Source organism: Gobius niger (genome assembly GCF_951799975.1).
Source record: "Gobius niger genome assembly, chromosome: 9".
Classification (NCBI taxonomy): domain Eukaryota; kingdom Metazoa; phylum Chordata; class Actinopteri; order Gobiiformes; family Gobiidae; genus Gobius; species Gobius niger.
In genome coordinates this window covers 5,826,393-5,842,575 of record NC_136860.1, presented here as the reverse complement: position 1 = coordinate 5,842,575, position 16,183 = coordinate 5,826,393, and the positions used below count along the sequence as shown (strand labels likewise).

Genomic DNA, 16,183 nt, shown 5'->3' with positions numbered 1-16,183 from the left:
TATTTATATTTTTTGAAACAGTTTTAGCCCAGCTTTTTATTCATTGTACATTTATTTACTAGGACTACTTGTTTACTTGTTTACTTGTTTACTTGTTTACTTGTGGAGTCAGGGGACTAACAAGGTTACCCTTGTTAGTCCCCTGACTATTTGCACTCCACAAGTGTTTCTTGAGAGCTGTAACAAGGGACTTTACAAGTTACATATTATATTATCTCTTATCCTATGTAGTGTGACAACACACAGTGACTTGGTGTATGTCAATGATTCCAAACCACAAACCAAAACATTGTTTTGAGAATACACGGCAGGCTTAAAAACACATGTGCATCAAACAGAAGTATTAGTAAATAAGGTGCAGGTTAAATCTATTGTTTCTAACATTGTAAACATTTTAAACTCTATTCAACACAGAGACAAATCCCTGTCAACACGATTCAAACCAGTTGACCTTTTGCAAAACAATGCCCCAAAACAGCCATTGTCCGGTCATGCCTCATTGCACCTGTTGCTACCGCACATTTAAGTGAGTAAGTAAGTGCTTTATTTGTCATTTTCAAGCGTACAACAAAATAATGTTCAAGTGTCTAGTGGACCTAGAATGTGACTAAACCTGCTTCGTGTGGTTGTTTGTTTGTGTGCCACTGACCGATCCTGGTCAGAGACTTGTTGAGCACTGGGTTTAGAGAAGGGTCCAAGTCTTCCTGAACATTCTGCAGGAGAACAGGGTTTCCATACTGGATAGCCATCTCCAGCACCCGCAGGTAGTCGGGCATCTGGAAGTCGATCACTTTCAAACCCTGCTCAGAGCAAACATACACACAGTCTATCACACAACATTTCTACAAAAAAAACAGCAATGAGAAGGCTTTTTTCCACCACATACATTCTTCATCTCCATATTCTTAATCCACTTCAGAGCCTGGCCTTGAGGATCCACCATCAGTGGCCATCTTGAACCAACAGATTGGCAATTCAAAACTCACGACACCAAATATGGTCTTTGAATGTAAAAGTGGCTTGTACCGATTTCCGCGAGTGACGATGACCCCGTTCTCGGTGGAGAAAGCGTCGCTGGGCAGTCCCTGGATGTTCCACTCGCGGACGACAGTGGGTTTGGACAAGAAAATTGCAAAACTGAAGCCAGGCGAGCAAGGAATCTCCAGATCCCCAACCTGCAAGAAAGCAAGGTCACGTCAGACCAGGGTCTGTGGCAACACATACAGTTAGGTCCATAAATATTGGGACATCGACTCATTTCTTATGTTTTTGGCTCTATAAACAACTATAATGGATTTGAAATAAAACAAAAGATATGCAATTAAACTGCAGACTTTCAGCTTTAATTTGAGGCAATTTGGTTGAAAATCCTTTGCAGTCAATGACAGCCTGAAGTCTAGAAGGCACAGACGTCACCAGACTCTGGGTTTCATCCCTGGTGATGCTCTCTCAGGCCTGTACTGTAAACGTCTTCAGCTCCTGCTTGTTCTTGGGACATTTTCCCTTCAGTTTGGTCTTCAGCAAGTGAAATGCAGCTCAATAGATTCATGTGAGATGATTGACATTGACATTGAACAACATTTCACTTTTTGGCCTTAAAAAGCTCTTTGGTGGCTTTGGCAGTAGTTTCAGGTCATTGTCCATCTGCACTGTGAAGCGGCGTCCAAGCATTTGTTTCAATATGAGCTCACAATATTGTCCCAAACACTTCAGAATTCATCCTGCTGCTTTTGTCAACAGGCACATCATCAATAAATACAAGAGAACCAGTTCCATTGGCCAAACAAGCCCAGGCCATGATGCTGCACCACCATGTTTCACTGATGAGGAGAGATGTTCCCTTCTTTCTCCATACTTTTCTCTTCCCATCACTCTGGTACAAGTTGACCTTTGTCTCGTCTGTCCTAGGATGTCGTTTCAGAACTGTAAAGGCTTTTTAGATGTGTTTGAGGCTCACCAGTGGTTTACACCGTGTGGTTAATGGTCTGTATTCTCTCTGGTGAAGTCTTCTCTTGATTGTTGACTTGTCTGACCTATTGTTGTTGTTTTTTTAGCCACGCTTAATATGTTGGCTATCTCTCTGATGAGTTTGTTTTTCAGTCTAATAACGGCTTGCTTCACTGATACTGATGGCTCTTTGGATCTCATATTGAAAATAAAAGCAACAATATCCAAAATGTGAATATCACACTTGAAATGAACTCAGGACGCCTCATCTGTTCCTTATAAATGTGATAATGAGGGAAGAGCAAACACCAGGCCATGGAACAGCTGAGCAGCCACTTGTCCCATTACCTTTGGTCACTTGAAAAGTGGGAGGCTCACATACAAACACTTCCTATACCGTTCATCTGATTTGGATGTAAATACTCTCAAATGAAACATACATCTTTGGTCTTTCATTTGAAATCCATTGTGGTGGTTTATAGAGACAAAAACATACTAATTGAGTTGATGTCCCAACATTTATAGACCTGACTGTATTCACCTTATTCCGCCCCGCCCACTTTTGCCACTTTTTGCATTGTCTGACACTTCCGGTGTACAGACACTTCCGGTCGAGCGGAAGCCCGTTCATTTAAACGGAGAACAAGGGAAAATATTCTCCGCTCAAATCTGATGTTTAGTCGATTGATTTGTATAAAATGGCCAATGTTCATTTGCACCAACATGTCAACTATGCACCGTGTCTCTGCGCGGCCGAAAAACGGCTTTGTTTTCGTGTAGTGACTGATTTTATCTGGACTTCTCCAGCCCCATGTTAACACATAGGAGAAAAGGGGCGGGAACAATTCATGGAGGCGCCCACGCGAGCCTCCGGAATAAGGTGAATAGAAGTGTGGATGGGACGTTGCCATGGTAATCCAGTGGGATCAACGTCCGCTCATATTTGATCAATATTAGACTAAAGCTGTGCACAGACTACGCAATTTTTTCAGTCTTAAAAGAGTTAGTGAAGAATGGGGGATTTAGCGTGACTTTAGCATGACTCCGGGTCAGAATCGTAAGAGCGACTCACTACACGAGTCTGTCAACCAGCTGATGCGTCTCTGTCCTCTCTCCTGCTTCATTTCTCTCTTTGGACGAGAAAAACTGACCCCATATCAGCAAAGATGGCTTCTGTTTGTGAGCGTCGGACACAAAGTAGTGGGAGGTATTTGTTGTGGATTTAATAAGAAAAAGGAGATGAACATCAGCCCCGAGATGGAGGAGACATCGGAGAGACTTCACTTGATTTCGTGTCCCCAATGGGGCAACTGGTTTTACAGCAAAAGAAAGGAAAAATAGAAACATGAAACATGAAACAAACACATCCCACTCTGCACACCCACAAGGTGCTCCAGGACAGACTTGAATCACAACAGTCAAAAACAAGGAAGCAGTTGTGTGGTTCTTGTGAACTTTTGGTGAAATAATGTTGTGCTGTGGGCGTGGTCTGCATGGGGCTGTCTGTGTCGCTGTTATGACAGAGAAATTAAAAGTACAGACGTCGGTCTCAACGGCCAGAGACAGACAGGCCAGAGACAGACAGGACAGAGGCAGACAGGACAGAGACAGACAGGCCAGAGACAGACAGGACAGAGACAGACAGGCCAGAGACAGACAGGACAGAGACAGACAGGCCAGAGACAGACAGGACAGAGAAAGACAGGACACAGACAGACAGGACAGAGACAGACAGGCCAGAGACAGACAGGCCAGAGACAGACAGGACAGAAACAGACAGGACAGAGACAGACAGGCCAGAGACAGACAGGCCAGAGACAGACAGGACAGAGACAGACAGGCCAGAGACAGACAGGACAGAGACAGACAGGACAGAGACAGACAGGCCAGAGACAGACAGGACAGAGACAGACAGGCCAGAGACAGACAGGACAGAGACAGACAGGCCAGAGACAGACAGGACAGAGAAAGACAGGACACAGACAGACAGGACAGAGAAAGACAGGCCAGAGACAGACAGGCCAGAGACAGACAGGACAGAGACAGACAGGACAGAGACAGACAGGCCAGAGACAGACAGGCCAGAGACAGACAGGACACAGACAGACAGGACAGAGACAGACAGGCCAGAGACAGACAGGACAGAGACAGACAGGCCAGAGACAGACAGGACAGAGAAAGACAGGACACAGACAGACAGGACAGAGACAGACAGGCCAGAGACAGACAGGACAGAGACAGACAGGCCAGAGACAGACAGGACAGAGACAGACCGGACAGAGACAGACAGGACAGAGACAGACAGGACAGAGACAGACCGGACAGAGACAGACAGGACAGAGACAGACAGGACAGAGACAGACCGGACAGAGACAGACCGGACAGAGACAGACAGGACAGAGACAGACAGGACAGAGAAAGACAGGACACAGACAGACAGGACAGAGACAGACAGGCCAGAGACAGACAGGCCAGAGACAGACAGGACAGAGACAGACAGGACAGAGGCAGACAGGACAGAGACAGACAGGACAGAGACAGACAGGCCAGAGACAGACAGGACAGAGACAGACAGGCCAGAGACAGACAGGACAGAGAAAGACAGGACACAGACAGACAGGACAGAGACAGACAGGCCACAGACAGACAGGCCAGAGACAGACAGGACAGAGACAGACAGGACAGAGACAGACAGGACAGAGACAGACAGGCCAGAGACAGACAGGACAGAGACAGACAGGCCAGAGACAGACAGGACAGAGAAAGACAGGACACAGACAGACAGGACAGAGACAGACAGGCCAGAGACAGACAGGACAGAGACAGACAGGCCAGAGACAGACAGGACAGAGACAGACCGGACAGAGACAGACAGGACAGAGACAGACAGGACAGAGACAGACAGGACAGAGACAGACCGGACAGAGACAGACCGGACAGAGACAGACAGGCCAGAGACAGACAGGACAGAGACAGACAGGACAGAGACAGACAGGCCAGAGACAGACAGGCCAGAGACAGACAGGACAGAGACAGACAGGCCAGAGACAGACAGGACAGAGAAAGACAGGACACAGACAGACAGGACAGAGACAGACAGGCCAGAGACAGACAGGACAGAGACAGACAGGCCAGAGACAGACAGGACAGAGACAGACCGGACAGAGACAGACAGGACAGAGACAGACAGGACAGAGACAGACAGGACAGAGACAGACAGGACAGAGAACTGGGCGGCACGGTAGCGCAGTGGTTAGTGCTTGTGCTTCACAGCTAGAAGGTCCAGGGTTCGATTCCCACCAGAGGGGCCTTTCTGTGTGGAGGTTGCATGTTCTCCCCGTGCCTGTGTAGGCTTCCTCTGGGTACTCCGTTTTCCCCTATCGCTAAAAACATGTACAATAGGCCAGGATGAATGAGAGAGTGTGCATGGGGGACGACGGATGGAAATCCGGCGTGGCTTGTTTACATGCATGAGACCCATGTATATTCATTAACATGCACAGTCCCGACCAAATAAACCAATAAATAGATACAAAAATAGAGAAGACGTCTCACCTCCTTCAGCCAGATATCCAACAGCTCGTCTCTGTAGCTTGATAAAAAGGGGCCCATGTATGAAAGGAAGGATGCAGCCAGTAAACTGTCTCCAACCAGGTATCCCATGCACTCCTCCAGCCCCTGCAGAAAAGAACCACTTATGAACATTATTATTGTTTCACATATGTGTGTGAGAAGGCCCTGCATGATGATAAAATGAAGCGATCAAATATCTCATTGTATTTCCTTTTTTAAAATAAGGATTCAGGGTCACAGTGCACATTTAGACACATCCAGAAGTAAAAACACGTGAGAGAAGACGGAAATATGAACTGCTATAATAAGAAAGTGTGGTTTTGTGACCATCTTGCTATTATCCTTCACATCCTCCAACTCCAAACTGTGTAAACTTAAGGGCTGAGCATTAATGTATAGAGTACTCCTGAAGCTTATGTTTATTGTATGAGCCTCACTCACATCGAGCAGTGCTTTACTTTACTGCCATTGTTCCAATCTTCCACCTTAACCCCTTGACGCCTGAATTTATTTCCAATTATATAAAAAATACATTATCAGTGTTGTTGCTTTCTTTACGTTTAGTTTAGTTTAGTCTTTATTGAAGGGACAATGCACAGAGACATTATGATATGTTGTGCACCAGATTATAGCTAAATAGCTAGTTTGCATCTGCGGTCCCTGGTTACATAGAATAATATACAGTAACATGTAATCAAAGTACAGGTAAAAACAAATATATACAATAGCATGCAATGAAATAAGCAATCGGAATATGCCCTCTCGCGCACACACATACACTGCATCGCACCTGTATAATGCAGCCACACCTCTCATTTACAGCCTCACATCCACAATTGTAACCACAAATGTAATAATATATTTAAAATTTCATAGGAAAATGTAGGCTAAATTCTTCCAGGAAGTGGTATGTCGTGAATTAGCGACACACGGGTTAAGGTGTTAACAGCCTTTAAAAAAGAGCTCTTCAATGTATCAAAGCTGATGAATCATGAGAGCATCTGTGAGGCCTGATAACCGTTATAGACTGGTGTCTGTTATACACAATGTACTGATGGCGTATGTGTCCTTTCAGGGACCCAGTGGCTGAATGTGTGATAGCTTGGCGCCTTCGCTTTCCATCCCGGTAGCTCCAATGATGCTTCAGGATTGCGCTGCACGATTTTGACAAAAAACCTAATTGTAAAACAAATATTTCGATTGTGATTCATTTTGCAATTATAATTGATACATTTAAATACATACACTGCTAAATATATTCTCGCTCAAATTGCCCCACATTAGAACAATACACAATAATCTACTTTCAGGAGGAGTTTCCCCAACGTTCAGAGTACCTCTGGGGGACAGCCGGGATGGAATCACAGAGAGTCTATCTAAACTCTTTAGACTCTGCTTTATGGACACTCAGAACCTTTACCTGTTACAGCTGAACCTGAGATCTCGTGGTTCCACAATTCTGATTGGTGAAAATCTATCAGTCAGATGCCAGAGTAAGAAGAAGAAAAACCTCTCGAGGTTATTGCAGAAGTCAAAACCTCGACTGCGGCCCTACTTCAGGATCAATTCTATTTTGGGATTTTAGGATTTCTGGTAGGTTTTCGTAATGGAATGTATATGTAACTGGGCTACGGTTCAATCAGCAGTGAAAACCAAAAAGACAATTGATCCTGGTGGCACTAACCACCAAAGCACTGAAAGGCTCACTGAAAGGTCAAATACATATTAATAGCAACGCTTTTTTTTATCATCTAACAAAAGAGAAAGAGAATTGAACAACATGAGCAGCTGTTTAGTGAAACAAAAAAAGGTCATTTCAGCCTAACATGTTTTAGACCATCATTTTGGTATTTGGTATTGGTAAGATTTGATCTTTTAATGCTAATTAAAGCTGCCTTAAGCAATGTCTTTTTGAAATGTTTTCATCAGTTGGTGGAGTAAGTGAGCTCTGCTCTGCATCAGTAACCCCCCTACATTTGCGATCTCTTGTTCACGTGTTTATGTTTACATGGTGGGGGGGGGGGGGGGGGGGGACATGTGGGGGTGAGCAGTGTGTTGGGGGTGTGTGCTGTGAGGTGAGGGCATGGATCTATTATAATAAACGGGTGAGGGAGGTGCGAGGTGCAGCGCCGGTCTTCTTCTACTGTTTGCATGTGTGGCGCACATGGTGGCGCATCTAGAGGTTCTTATTGATAATGCATCGGTGCCGGACTGGCAAAACGGGATCGCTTACAGCAGCTATAATGCCCTGCAAAAACCCTGTAATGGGAAATGTACTGTACATATGGGACTGTTGAGCTCCATATTAGTCATCTGCCTCGTCCCTTTGTAAGTGTAAGTGTGAGACGTACAGTGACCCTCTCCTCCCAGCGGACCCTCTCTCCGGCCAGTCCAGACACCAGTTTGTCGGCGCGGTCCAGCTTCTTCAGCATCTCCTCTGACTTCTTCCTCAGCGTCTCCTTCATGGTCAGCTTCTCCGCATGCTGCTTTTTCAGCTCCTCCAGCTTGTCCGCCACCTTCAGAAAGACATGGACAAAAGCATTAACCAGTTACCTGCCATGTGTTTTACCCACACCGACCTTACACACATTTTCAGAAACTACAAGGTTATTTTAAAATTTTAAGTTATTTTGGGTCGCGGCTTGTCATCCGGGGTGATCATTGAGAACCAACAGTTGAGAACCACTGATGTAAAACATATAGACCTGCACTTTTGACTATTTAATTTGCTTTGCTTGTGTCTGCATTCACCCTGAACTTGTTCCATCAATGCCTTCAGCTTCATGGAACAGTTGATGATTGTGCTGCTTTTCATTCATATGTGAGCTGCTGTTGTTACATGTGCCGTGTTTGGGACTCACCTCTTTGAGCTTGTTCTGCGCCTCAGCCAGAGCCGCCTGTTTCTCCGTCAGTTGGGACATGGCGGCGTTGAGCTGGGCTCGTTTGGGCTCCACCAGTCGGTACACTCGCCCATAAACCTGGGAGAGGCGTGGTTACAGCGGCGGAGCAGTAATGCTGTGCTGTGCGTCTGCAGACCACGCTTACCTCCATGGCCCTCACCCACATGCACAGAGACCTGGCCGCCAGTGACACTTTGCCGATGATGTCAGGCTGGAAGTCCGGCTGTTTGCAGTACTTTCCAATCTTCTTCAGCACGATGTTCGAGATGTTGTCCCTGTCAAAGTTCACCAGTGTCTTAATGAAGTTGCCCTCACCTGTTAATGCAAAGAGGAATGTCAAACAGAAGGATCTGTAACCCATTTAGTCTTATCGCAGTTTCTGAAACATGGATGAATAACGAAAATAGCGATAACTTTGTATTAAACGGCTAAGATCTGTATAAGCAAAATCGGAAAAACAAAAGTGGAGGAGAGCATTGTTTATCAAAAACACTCTCTATAAGTGGCCACTTACCTGTGTTTGCTGTGTTCAATCTGAATGAAAGAAAAATATAAATGACGTAAAACTAAATAGCCTGATATATTCTAGATTACTGACAGAAGAATCCTTGAATGCTCTTCAGCAAAATCTACGTGACCAAGATTGGCAATCAATCCTACAAGCAATCGATGTAAATGCAGCTTACAATATGTTCTTAGAAACACTTAAAACGAGCTACGATCAACATTGTCCCATTATAAAGTATACCCAGAAAAAGGCTAAAAGTGCATCATGGATGACAAAGGGAATACTAAATGCTTGTAAAAAGAATGCAAGTATAAAACATACAAAAATAAATTGACAAAAATTATAAGAATCTCTAAAAAAATGCACTATGGATCCGTACTGGACAAAACCAAAAATAACATAAAGGGTCTCTGGAGGATTATAAACAGTGTCATCCAAAGGAAAAAAGTCAATGGGTCTCCTCTTGATCATTTTACAACACACAAGAAATGTCCTCAGGAGATTGAAGAAACAGTATATAAATTTAATGAATATTTTGTAAATGTGGGACCTCAGTTGGCAGCATCGATAGGACCTCCACAGACGGAGACTTACAGTGTCAAAACGTCTGAAAATGTAAACTCCTTTTTTCTTTCAGCTACTAATCCTAAAGAAATTATAGATATAGTTGGTAAGTGCAAAAACAAAAAAACAACAGACTGTGACGACCTAAACATCTCACATATATATAACTTATCCTTTTCTACAGGTATATTCCCCGATCACATGAAAACTGCAAAAATAGTTCCTATTTACAAAAATGGAGATAAATCCCAATTGTCTAATTATAGACCAATTTCTAGACTGGAAAATTGTATAGAAAAATACCAAATATTAAATGAAAATCAATATGGTTTCAGGAAAAGCAGATCAACAATGCTAGCCCTACTTGAACTAACAGAGGAGATAACTAATGATATAGACAACAAGAAATATTCAATTGGAATATTCATAGATCTAAAGAAAGCTTTTGACACCATGGATCATAGTATTCTACTACAAAAAGCACAAAAAAATGGAATTGGGGGACTTGCTCTAAATTGCTTAGAATCATATCTAACCCACAGGAAACAATTTGTACAAATGGGCCATTACAAATCATCCTGCAAAACTATATATTGCAGAGTACCCCAGGGATCAATTCTGGGCCCCAAACTTTTTTTTATTGTTTATTAATGATGTGTGCTCGGCCTCAGAGATATTTAGGTTCATTCTCTTTGCCGACGACACAACATTAATAGCGTCAGGCGCGAACTTGCAACAACTTGTGATTGAAGTTACAGAAGAATTGTCTAAGCTAAAGGACTGGTTTGATAAAAATAAATTATCATTTAATGTATTAAAAACAAAATTTATGGTGTTCACAAATCGACGCATTGAAGCGGAGATCCAACTAAACATTGATGACAACGACATTGAAAGAGTCTATGAGCACACTTTCCTGGGAGTAACTCTTGATCACAAGTTGAGCTGGAAAACCCATATCGCTAAGATCAGAGCCAAAATGGCAAAAAACTTGTCTTTAATGGGTAGAGCGAGACATTTCTTTGATAAGCAATCTTTACATATCATGTACAGTTCTCTTATACTACCTTACCTGACCTACTGTGTGGAAATCTGGGGGAACACGTATAAAAGCAATACAGATGTTTTATATAAATTACAAAAGAAGGCCTTACGAATTATCCACAAAGTCGGATATAGGGAGCTCACCAACCCACTATTTGTACAGTCGCAGATTCCCAAATTTACAGAATTGGTGCAATTAAAAACTGCCTAAGTTGTCTTCAAAGCCAAAAACAGTTTACTCCCTGCGAACATTCAAATCATGTTTTCAGACCGTGATGGGGGTTATAACCTAAGAAGGAAAATGAATCTTAAGAAAAAATATTCCCGCACAACTCAAAAAAGTATGTCTGTTACATGAAGTGGAGTCGACCTCTGGAACTCATTAGAAGAGGATTTAAAAATGTGTTCAACTGTTGTACAATTTAAAATAATGTACAGAAAGCAAATACTGGAAAAGTATGCAAAACTCCTGTAATTAATCATCTGTTCCTGAACTATGAATTGTCTTTATTATTTTGATCCGATAATGAGAAGTATGTTATGAATCCGGATTTATTATGTGATGTCCAGAATGTGCACCTTCAACCTTATTCAAGCGCAACACAAGAATGTTATGAACTAATGACTTTACTGTTTGGGATTTGCTAAGAGGAGCCAATTGCTGATTTAATTTGCTACTAAGGCAATTCCTCAGTCTGGAATTGCCGCATAGATCTCATGGTTAAAGCCTAATTATACATTAAAATGATTGTACCGTGATCAGTAGTTTAAGTTGTGTAAGTCTGAAAGGAGGGGTAGGGCCTTATAAGTTAGAACTACCTTCTTCCTCTCCCTTTGAGCAGCACTAACCTCTTATGTTGTGAAAAATTCTGTATGTTATATGTATACTATACCTGTATGCATCTGTTGCTCAAATAAACAAACTAAAAAGGATTTATATTCAGGGCCGTCCACAGGAGTCAATCCCTCATTAAACTTCTCTTTTCCCACTGCTTGTCCTTACTGAGAGGGTTATTGCATTTTACTATTACTTTTTTATTCATTTATTTATTTCAGGCAACATAAAAAACAACAACATTAATTTCAACATAAAAAAGTGAGCTCCAATTTTGCCTGAAAAGGGCTGGAAAGGAGAAAACTTATATTATATTACAGGGACCTCTACTGTTGCATCTTCATTTTCTTGCAAACTATGGACTCAAAACTGACTTCACAATCATCATTTCAACAGCATTAAATACATTAGAAGCTGAATAACTAAAGCGATAACTCAAGGCGGCTTTACCATAGGTAACAAAATAGTTACATCGTAACATTTATACCAACACTAGTAGCCACTCTCTCTACAGTGACCAGACCTGATGTTCATACAGTTTAAACCTCTGGATAGTTAGGCATTACTTAGGTAGTACAGTGGGGAAAAAAAGTATTTGGTCAGTTTCACATAGACATTCTATTGTATTTTGGCCAAATACTTTTTTCCCCCACTGTATATCCAGTTTGTTCCACATATAGACACATAAAAACCTTTTCCGAGTGGATTGAGCTATTGGTAATGTAAAATCTCCATATCCTCTCTAATGATGCACTCTCTCTCCAATTGTAAAAAAATGTTGTACGTCAGTCGCTAATAATTTGTTGAACCTTTTGCGTTGGAATATTGATGTATAATCATTTACAAGATTCTTAAATTTGAGCAACTTTGACTCTGTGTGGGCTCTAAGGTCACTTGTGTTTGTCCGAGGACACAGGACTGGACTCACCCAGCTGGCGCTTGGCCTCAGGCCAGCTCGGCTCCTTCTCCAGCAGAGTCATCACAGCCTGCATCACAGTCTCCACCAGAGTAGGAGGACGCCCGTAAGACTTGATCTCTGTCATGTCCTTTTTGTTCAGAGACTCCAGAGCCTGACCACACAAAAAGGCCAGACAGAGATAAGAAAACATTACATCAAAACAAACTATAAAACGGCTGCAGACATTCTCCTGTTACTGGCAAAAAATCTATCATCTCATATTCATATAGAAGCAAGAAATGGAAAAGAAAATCTGAAGAGAACCAGGCTTAAATGTATGGATGTATCTTCTTTATTTATTTTATTGGTGGGTCGTTCAAAGGATGATTTTTTGTCCCACATGTATGTAGCCACAGCTGCCCAGGGGGCAGACTGAAGCGCGACTGCACAGACTGTGACCAGCACAGACCATGCTCTTGCTTGGTTATTGTTTGACATGTTATGGAATTGTACGTTTTTCAACGTTTTTATTTTTAAAAGCAGCAGCTGCAAACATAACTGCCTTAACTTAACTGTTTTTCTGAATCTGAATCAACTACCTCTAGAAACTGCCTCTGAAGTCAAAGCTCCCATATAAATCTAAAGGGGAGTTAGTTCATTGAAAAAGTAAAACAGACTCTATTTCTTTCAGTGAAGAGACAAACCTTCATGGCCTCTTCGAGAGCAGGCAGAGCCTCGTTCAGGTCTCGCTGAGCGTTGTCAGCCATGGCCTGACACTGCACCTCCTCTGCTGCGATCTTCTCACTTTCAGAGGTCACTGTCTACACATGGACATTATGCATTCAGACAAAATACTTTGGACACATTTGCCTTGTTATTTCTTTTATAATCCAGGGCCTGTTGTGTAAGCCTGAAAAGAATCTCGATTTCCTGCTGCATTGAGTCTACATACCCTTGAACGCCTTTGACAGTAACTGATAATAATCTTGTGAAACAGTGCAGTAGAAGATGAGAGGGTGAGAGGGCAGTGACCTTCTGCTGCTTGTTGGCCACAATCTTCTGCTGGATGATGACGGTCAGGTACTCGTCACACTGCTTCTCGTACTCTGCCACCTGCGCCTTGGCCTCCTCCAGCTCCACCGACATGGCCTCCACCTTCCCCCGCGTGTCGCTGATCTTGAACAGGCCGTTTCGAAGCTTGCTCACCTGGTCCCCTATCTCCTTATGTTTCTCTGCCAGAAGTCTGTGTCAAAGCAAACAAAAAATATTGGACATGGAAATCACAACATTCAGAGATGAAGTAAAGTACAGAAGGAGAAGATTTTACTTTTTGTATCCAGACACCAGCTCCAAGTAGTTGGTCGGAGTCACATAGTTATGCCTTTTGAGCTCCAGCTTCATCCTCTTTGAGATGCGTTCGACCGACTGATGAGTAGTAACAAACAATCTGGCAACTTTAGACTCAATCTGCAAAAACAAAATTCAGTAGAGGCTATTGCGTTTGAAAGATTCTTGGAAAGAGAAGTGAAATGTGAACTGAATGATATTACGCATATAGGGCCAGGTTCTAAATTGCGAGAAGTTGAGCTGCCCGATTGAACCTTTATTGAATCGATATTGAGGTTTTAGCTACTGAACAAACTCCAAATGGATTTTGATAATGATTATTAGAGCGAATCAATTTACTTATCTGAATCTTTCTTCTTTGGCTTTAGAGAAATAGGTCCATTGCCTGCGATTTGAGTCTGTCTCCAAATATTTATCCATGTTTGCACCGTGTTGATAGTGCATGTTTAGGCGCGTCCAGCTGTAGATACGCACTGGATCAGGGGCATAAGATTATGAGTTTTTTTTTAATTTTATTTATTCAGGATAAAACTCATTGAGATTAAAAATCTCTTTTTCAAGAGTGTCCTGGCCTAGATGCAGGGGAACAGGTTTTACATACAAGTTACAATTTTACACACATAATCACAAAATAAACATTGCATAATTTAAAGTTTAAATCAAGATAATACACTCAGATAAAACAGCTACATGTAAAAGACTTTGTTTCTAGATTTTTCAATAGTGATTTAAAAGTATGAAGTGATACAAGTTCTATTAACTGAAACTCCTTCTGTAGCTCATTCCAAGAGTGTGGAGCAGCAAATCTAAAGGCCTTTTTACCCAGTTCTGTTTGCACCCTGGGCACAGAGAGCAAGAGAAGGTCCTGAGAGCGCAGGCTATAGCTGCTGTTGCTCCTTAGCTCAGTGAGCTGCTGCAGATACGGAGGGACAAGTCCAGCAATACATTTATAAATCAAACGATACCAATTTTCTTTTTATCATAAACTCCTCAAAAGCGAAAGGAAAAGAAATGGGAATCGGGACAGCTGCAGCATACATAGCTCAAACTCGCACACTGGAGACGCCCATGGGTGAAAGGAAGTGGTGGACAGCGGAAGACCTGTTGTGTCTCCTTCAGTGTCATCAATAAGCCGTACACAGACCCTGAGCTTTTTACAAGGACTTTAAATGGACGTGGTCGTCCTGAAGCTGTTTGATGGACAGCTGCTGTGAGCCGCTCCAGTTCAATGGAAAGGTAACATGTAGCCATCTTTCTATATAACTCTACACCATCAAAATAACACATTTATGATTTTATCTCTGTAAATGAGCCATATACAAACATTTGAAAACGATAATAATCCTTCATTGGTGCGAAAACTGCTTTATTCTATTATACACTTTGCAGTTAAATCTTCTCTAAAATTGAAATGGCAACAGCAAACTGAATCTAAATAAAAATGCAACAATGGGCAGGAAACGTGTGGCTTGGCACTCTCCTCCTTACCCCTTTACTCGAGCCCAGGTCCATCCCCATCAAGGATCTCTCTGCCACCTCCAGCAGAGCGTCATTGGGCCACTCGCAGAACCAGTCGATGGTGGTGCAGTTCACCAGCGCTGGGTACTGGAGGATACGGTTCCTGCTCAAAAACACAAACTCTCTGCTCTTCAGACAGTTTGGAAGTGCTACAAATGAACCTTTGAACAGTAGAGTAGTAACTTTGCTTAGGGTGAGCAGATATCCCAGTTTACCTGGGCTGAATGAATCACCCATTCAGCATTGGAAAAACAACGTCAAGATTTCACTCCCCTCAGACCAATCACTGAATTGTGTCCTAAGTTTCTAAGAAAATCTGGTCACCCTATGAAGCCTCTATTGCTGGTAAGAACTTCAAGACTGACTACATAATGAAGTCTTTTACTTCGAGCTAATCCGAGCGATCATTTGATGAATATTTGGGAATCAGCTGCGTCCAGGCGTCTGTTTCTTACAACCACAGATTGGTCACAGAATAGCCCTGTCCATCAATATGGAACTATTAATCATATATTTTAGGGTGACCAGACATGCATATATTCCTGGACATTTCCATTTTTGTTATACCCCCCCCTCCCCAAAAAAGAAAAAAACAACAACAAAGAAACACAACAAAAAATGTCTAGAACCACTGATCTAAACTACCCCCATATGTCTGCACTTTTAAATGTATCAGTCAACAGCTTTATGTGGGGCGACTATTCTTCGTTCTGAGGACGACAATTCTGGCTGATCTTATGCTAAGATCAATCCTAACAGCATAGACCCCCACACTCCCTTCCCTCTGACTGTGCGCTGTCACAGTGAGACCAGCGTGTGGACCAGCAGCTCATTTTCAACAGGAAGCACACCTAAATTGTTTACTGTGTTATCTAACTGTTTGTAGAGTGAGGCTCATCATTTTATTGACCTTTATTTAACCAGGATAGTCCCACTGAGATTAAGAATCTCTTTTTCAGGGGAGTCCTGGCCCCTGGTCCTGGTAGGGGAAACCGGAGTACCTGAAGGAAACCTACGCAGGGGAGAACATGCAAACTCCACACAGAAAG

The 16,183-nt window shown here is 42.6% G+C and overlaps 1 protein-coding gene across 1 annotated transcript in view; it reads right to left on the bottom strand.

The window, feature by feature from the left end:
* dnah2 (dynein, axonemal, heavy chain 2) overlaps nucleotides 1-16,183 on the bottom strand; it is a gene marked incomplete at its 3' end in the record, with an annotated part of 104,648 nt that overhangs the window by 15,311 nt on the left and 73,154 nt on the right. Inside the window, exons 58-69 of the mRNA XM_079563752.1 lie at nucleotides 15,105-15,237; nucleotides 13,597-13,736; nucleotides 13,302-13,512; nucleotides 12,974-13,090; nucleotides 12,300-12,441; nucleotides 8,566-8,735; nucleotides 8,382-8,498; nucleotides 7,872-8,036; nucleotides 5,503-5,625; nucleotides 1,027-1,175; nucleotides 887-953; nucleotides 650-800 (exon numbers count right to left, since the gene is read on the bottom strand). Coding sequence (XP_079419878.1) covers nucleotides 650-800; nucleotides 887-953; nucleotides 1,027-1,175; nucleotides 5,503-5,625; nucleotides 7,872-8,036; nucleotides 8,382-8,498; nucleotides 8,566-8,735; nucleotides 12,300-12,441; nucleotides 12,974-13,090; nucleotides 13,302-13,512; nucleotides 13,597-13,736; nucleotides 15,105-15,237 — 1,685 coding nt within the window. The remainder of the gene's footprint in view (nucleotides 1-649; nucleotides 801-886; nucleotides 954-1,026; nucleotides 1,176-5,502; nucleotides 5,626-7,871; nucleotides 8,037-8,381; nucleotides 8,499-8,565; nucleotides 8,736-12,299; nucleotides 12,442-12,973; nucleotides 13,091-13,301; nucleotides 13,513-13,596; nucleotides 13,737-15,104; nucleotides 15,238-16,183) is intronic.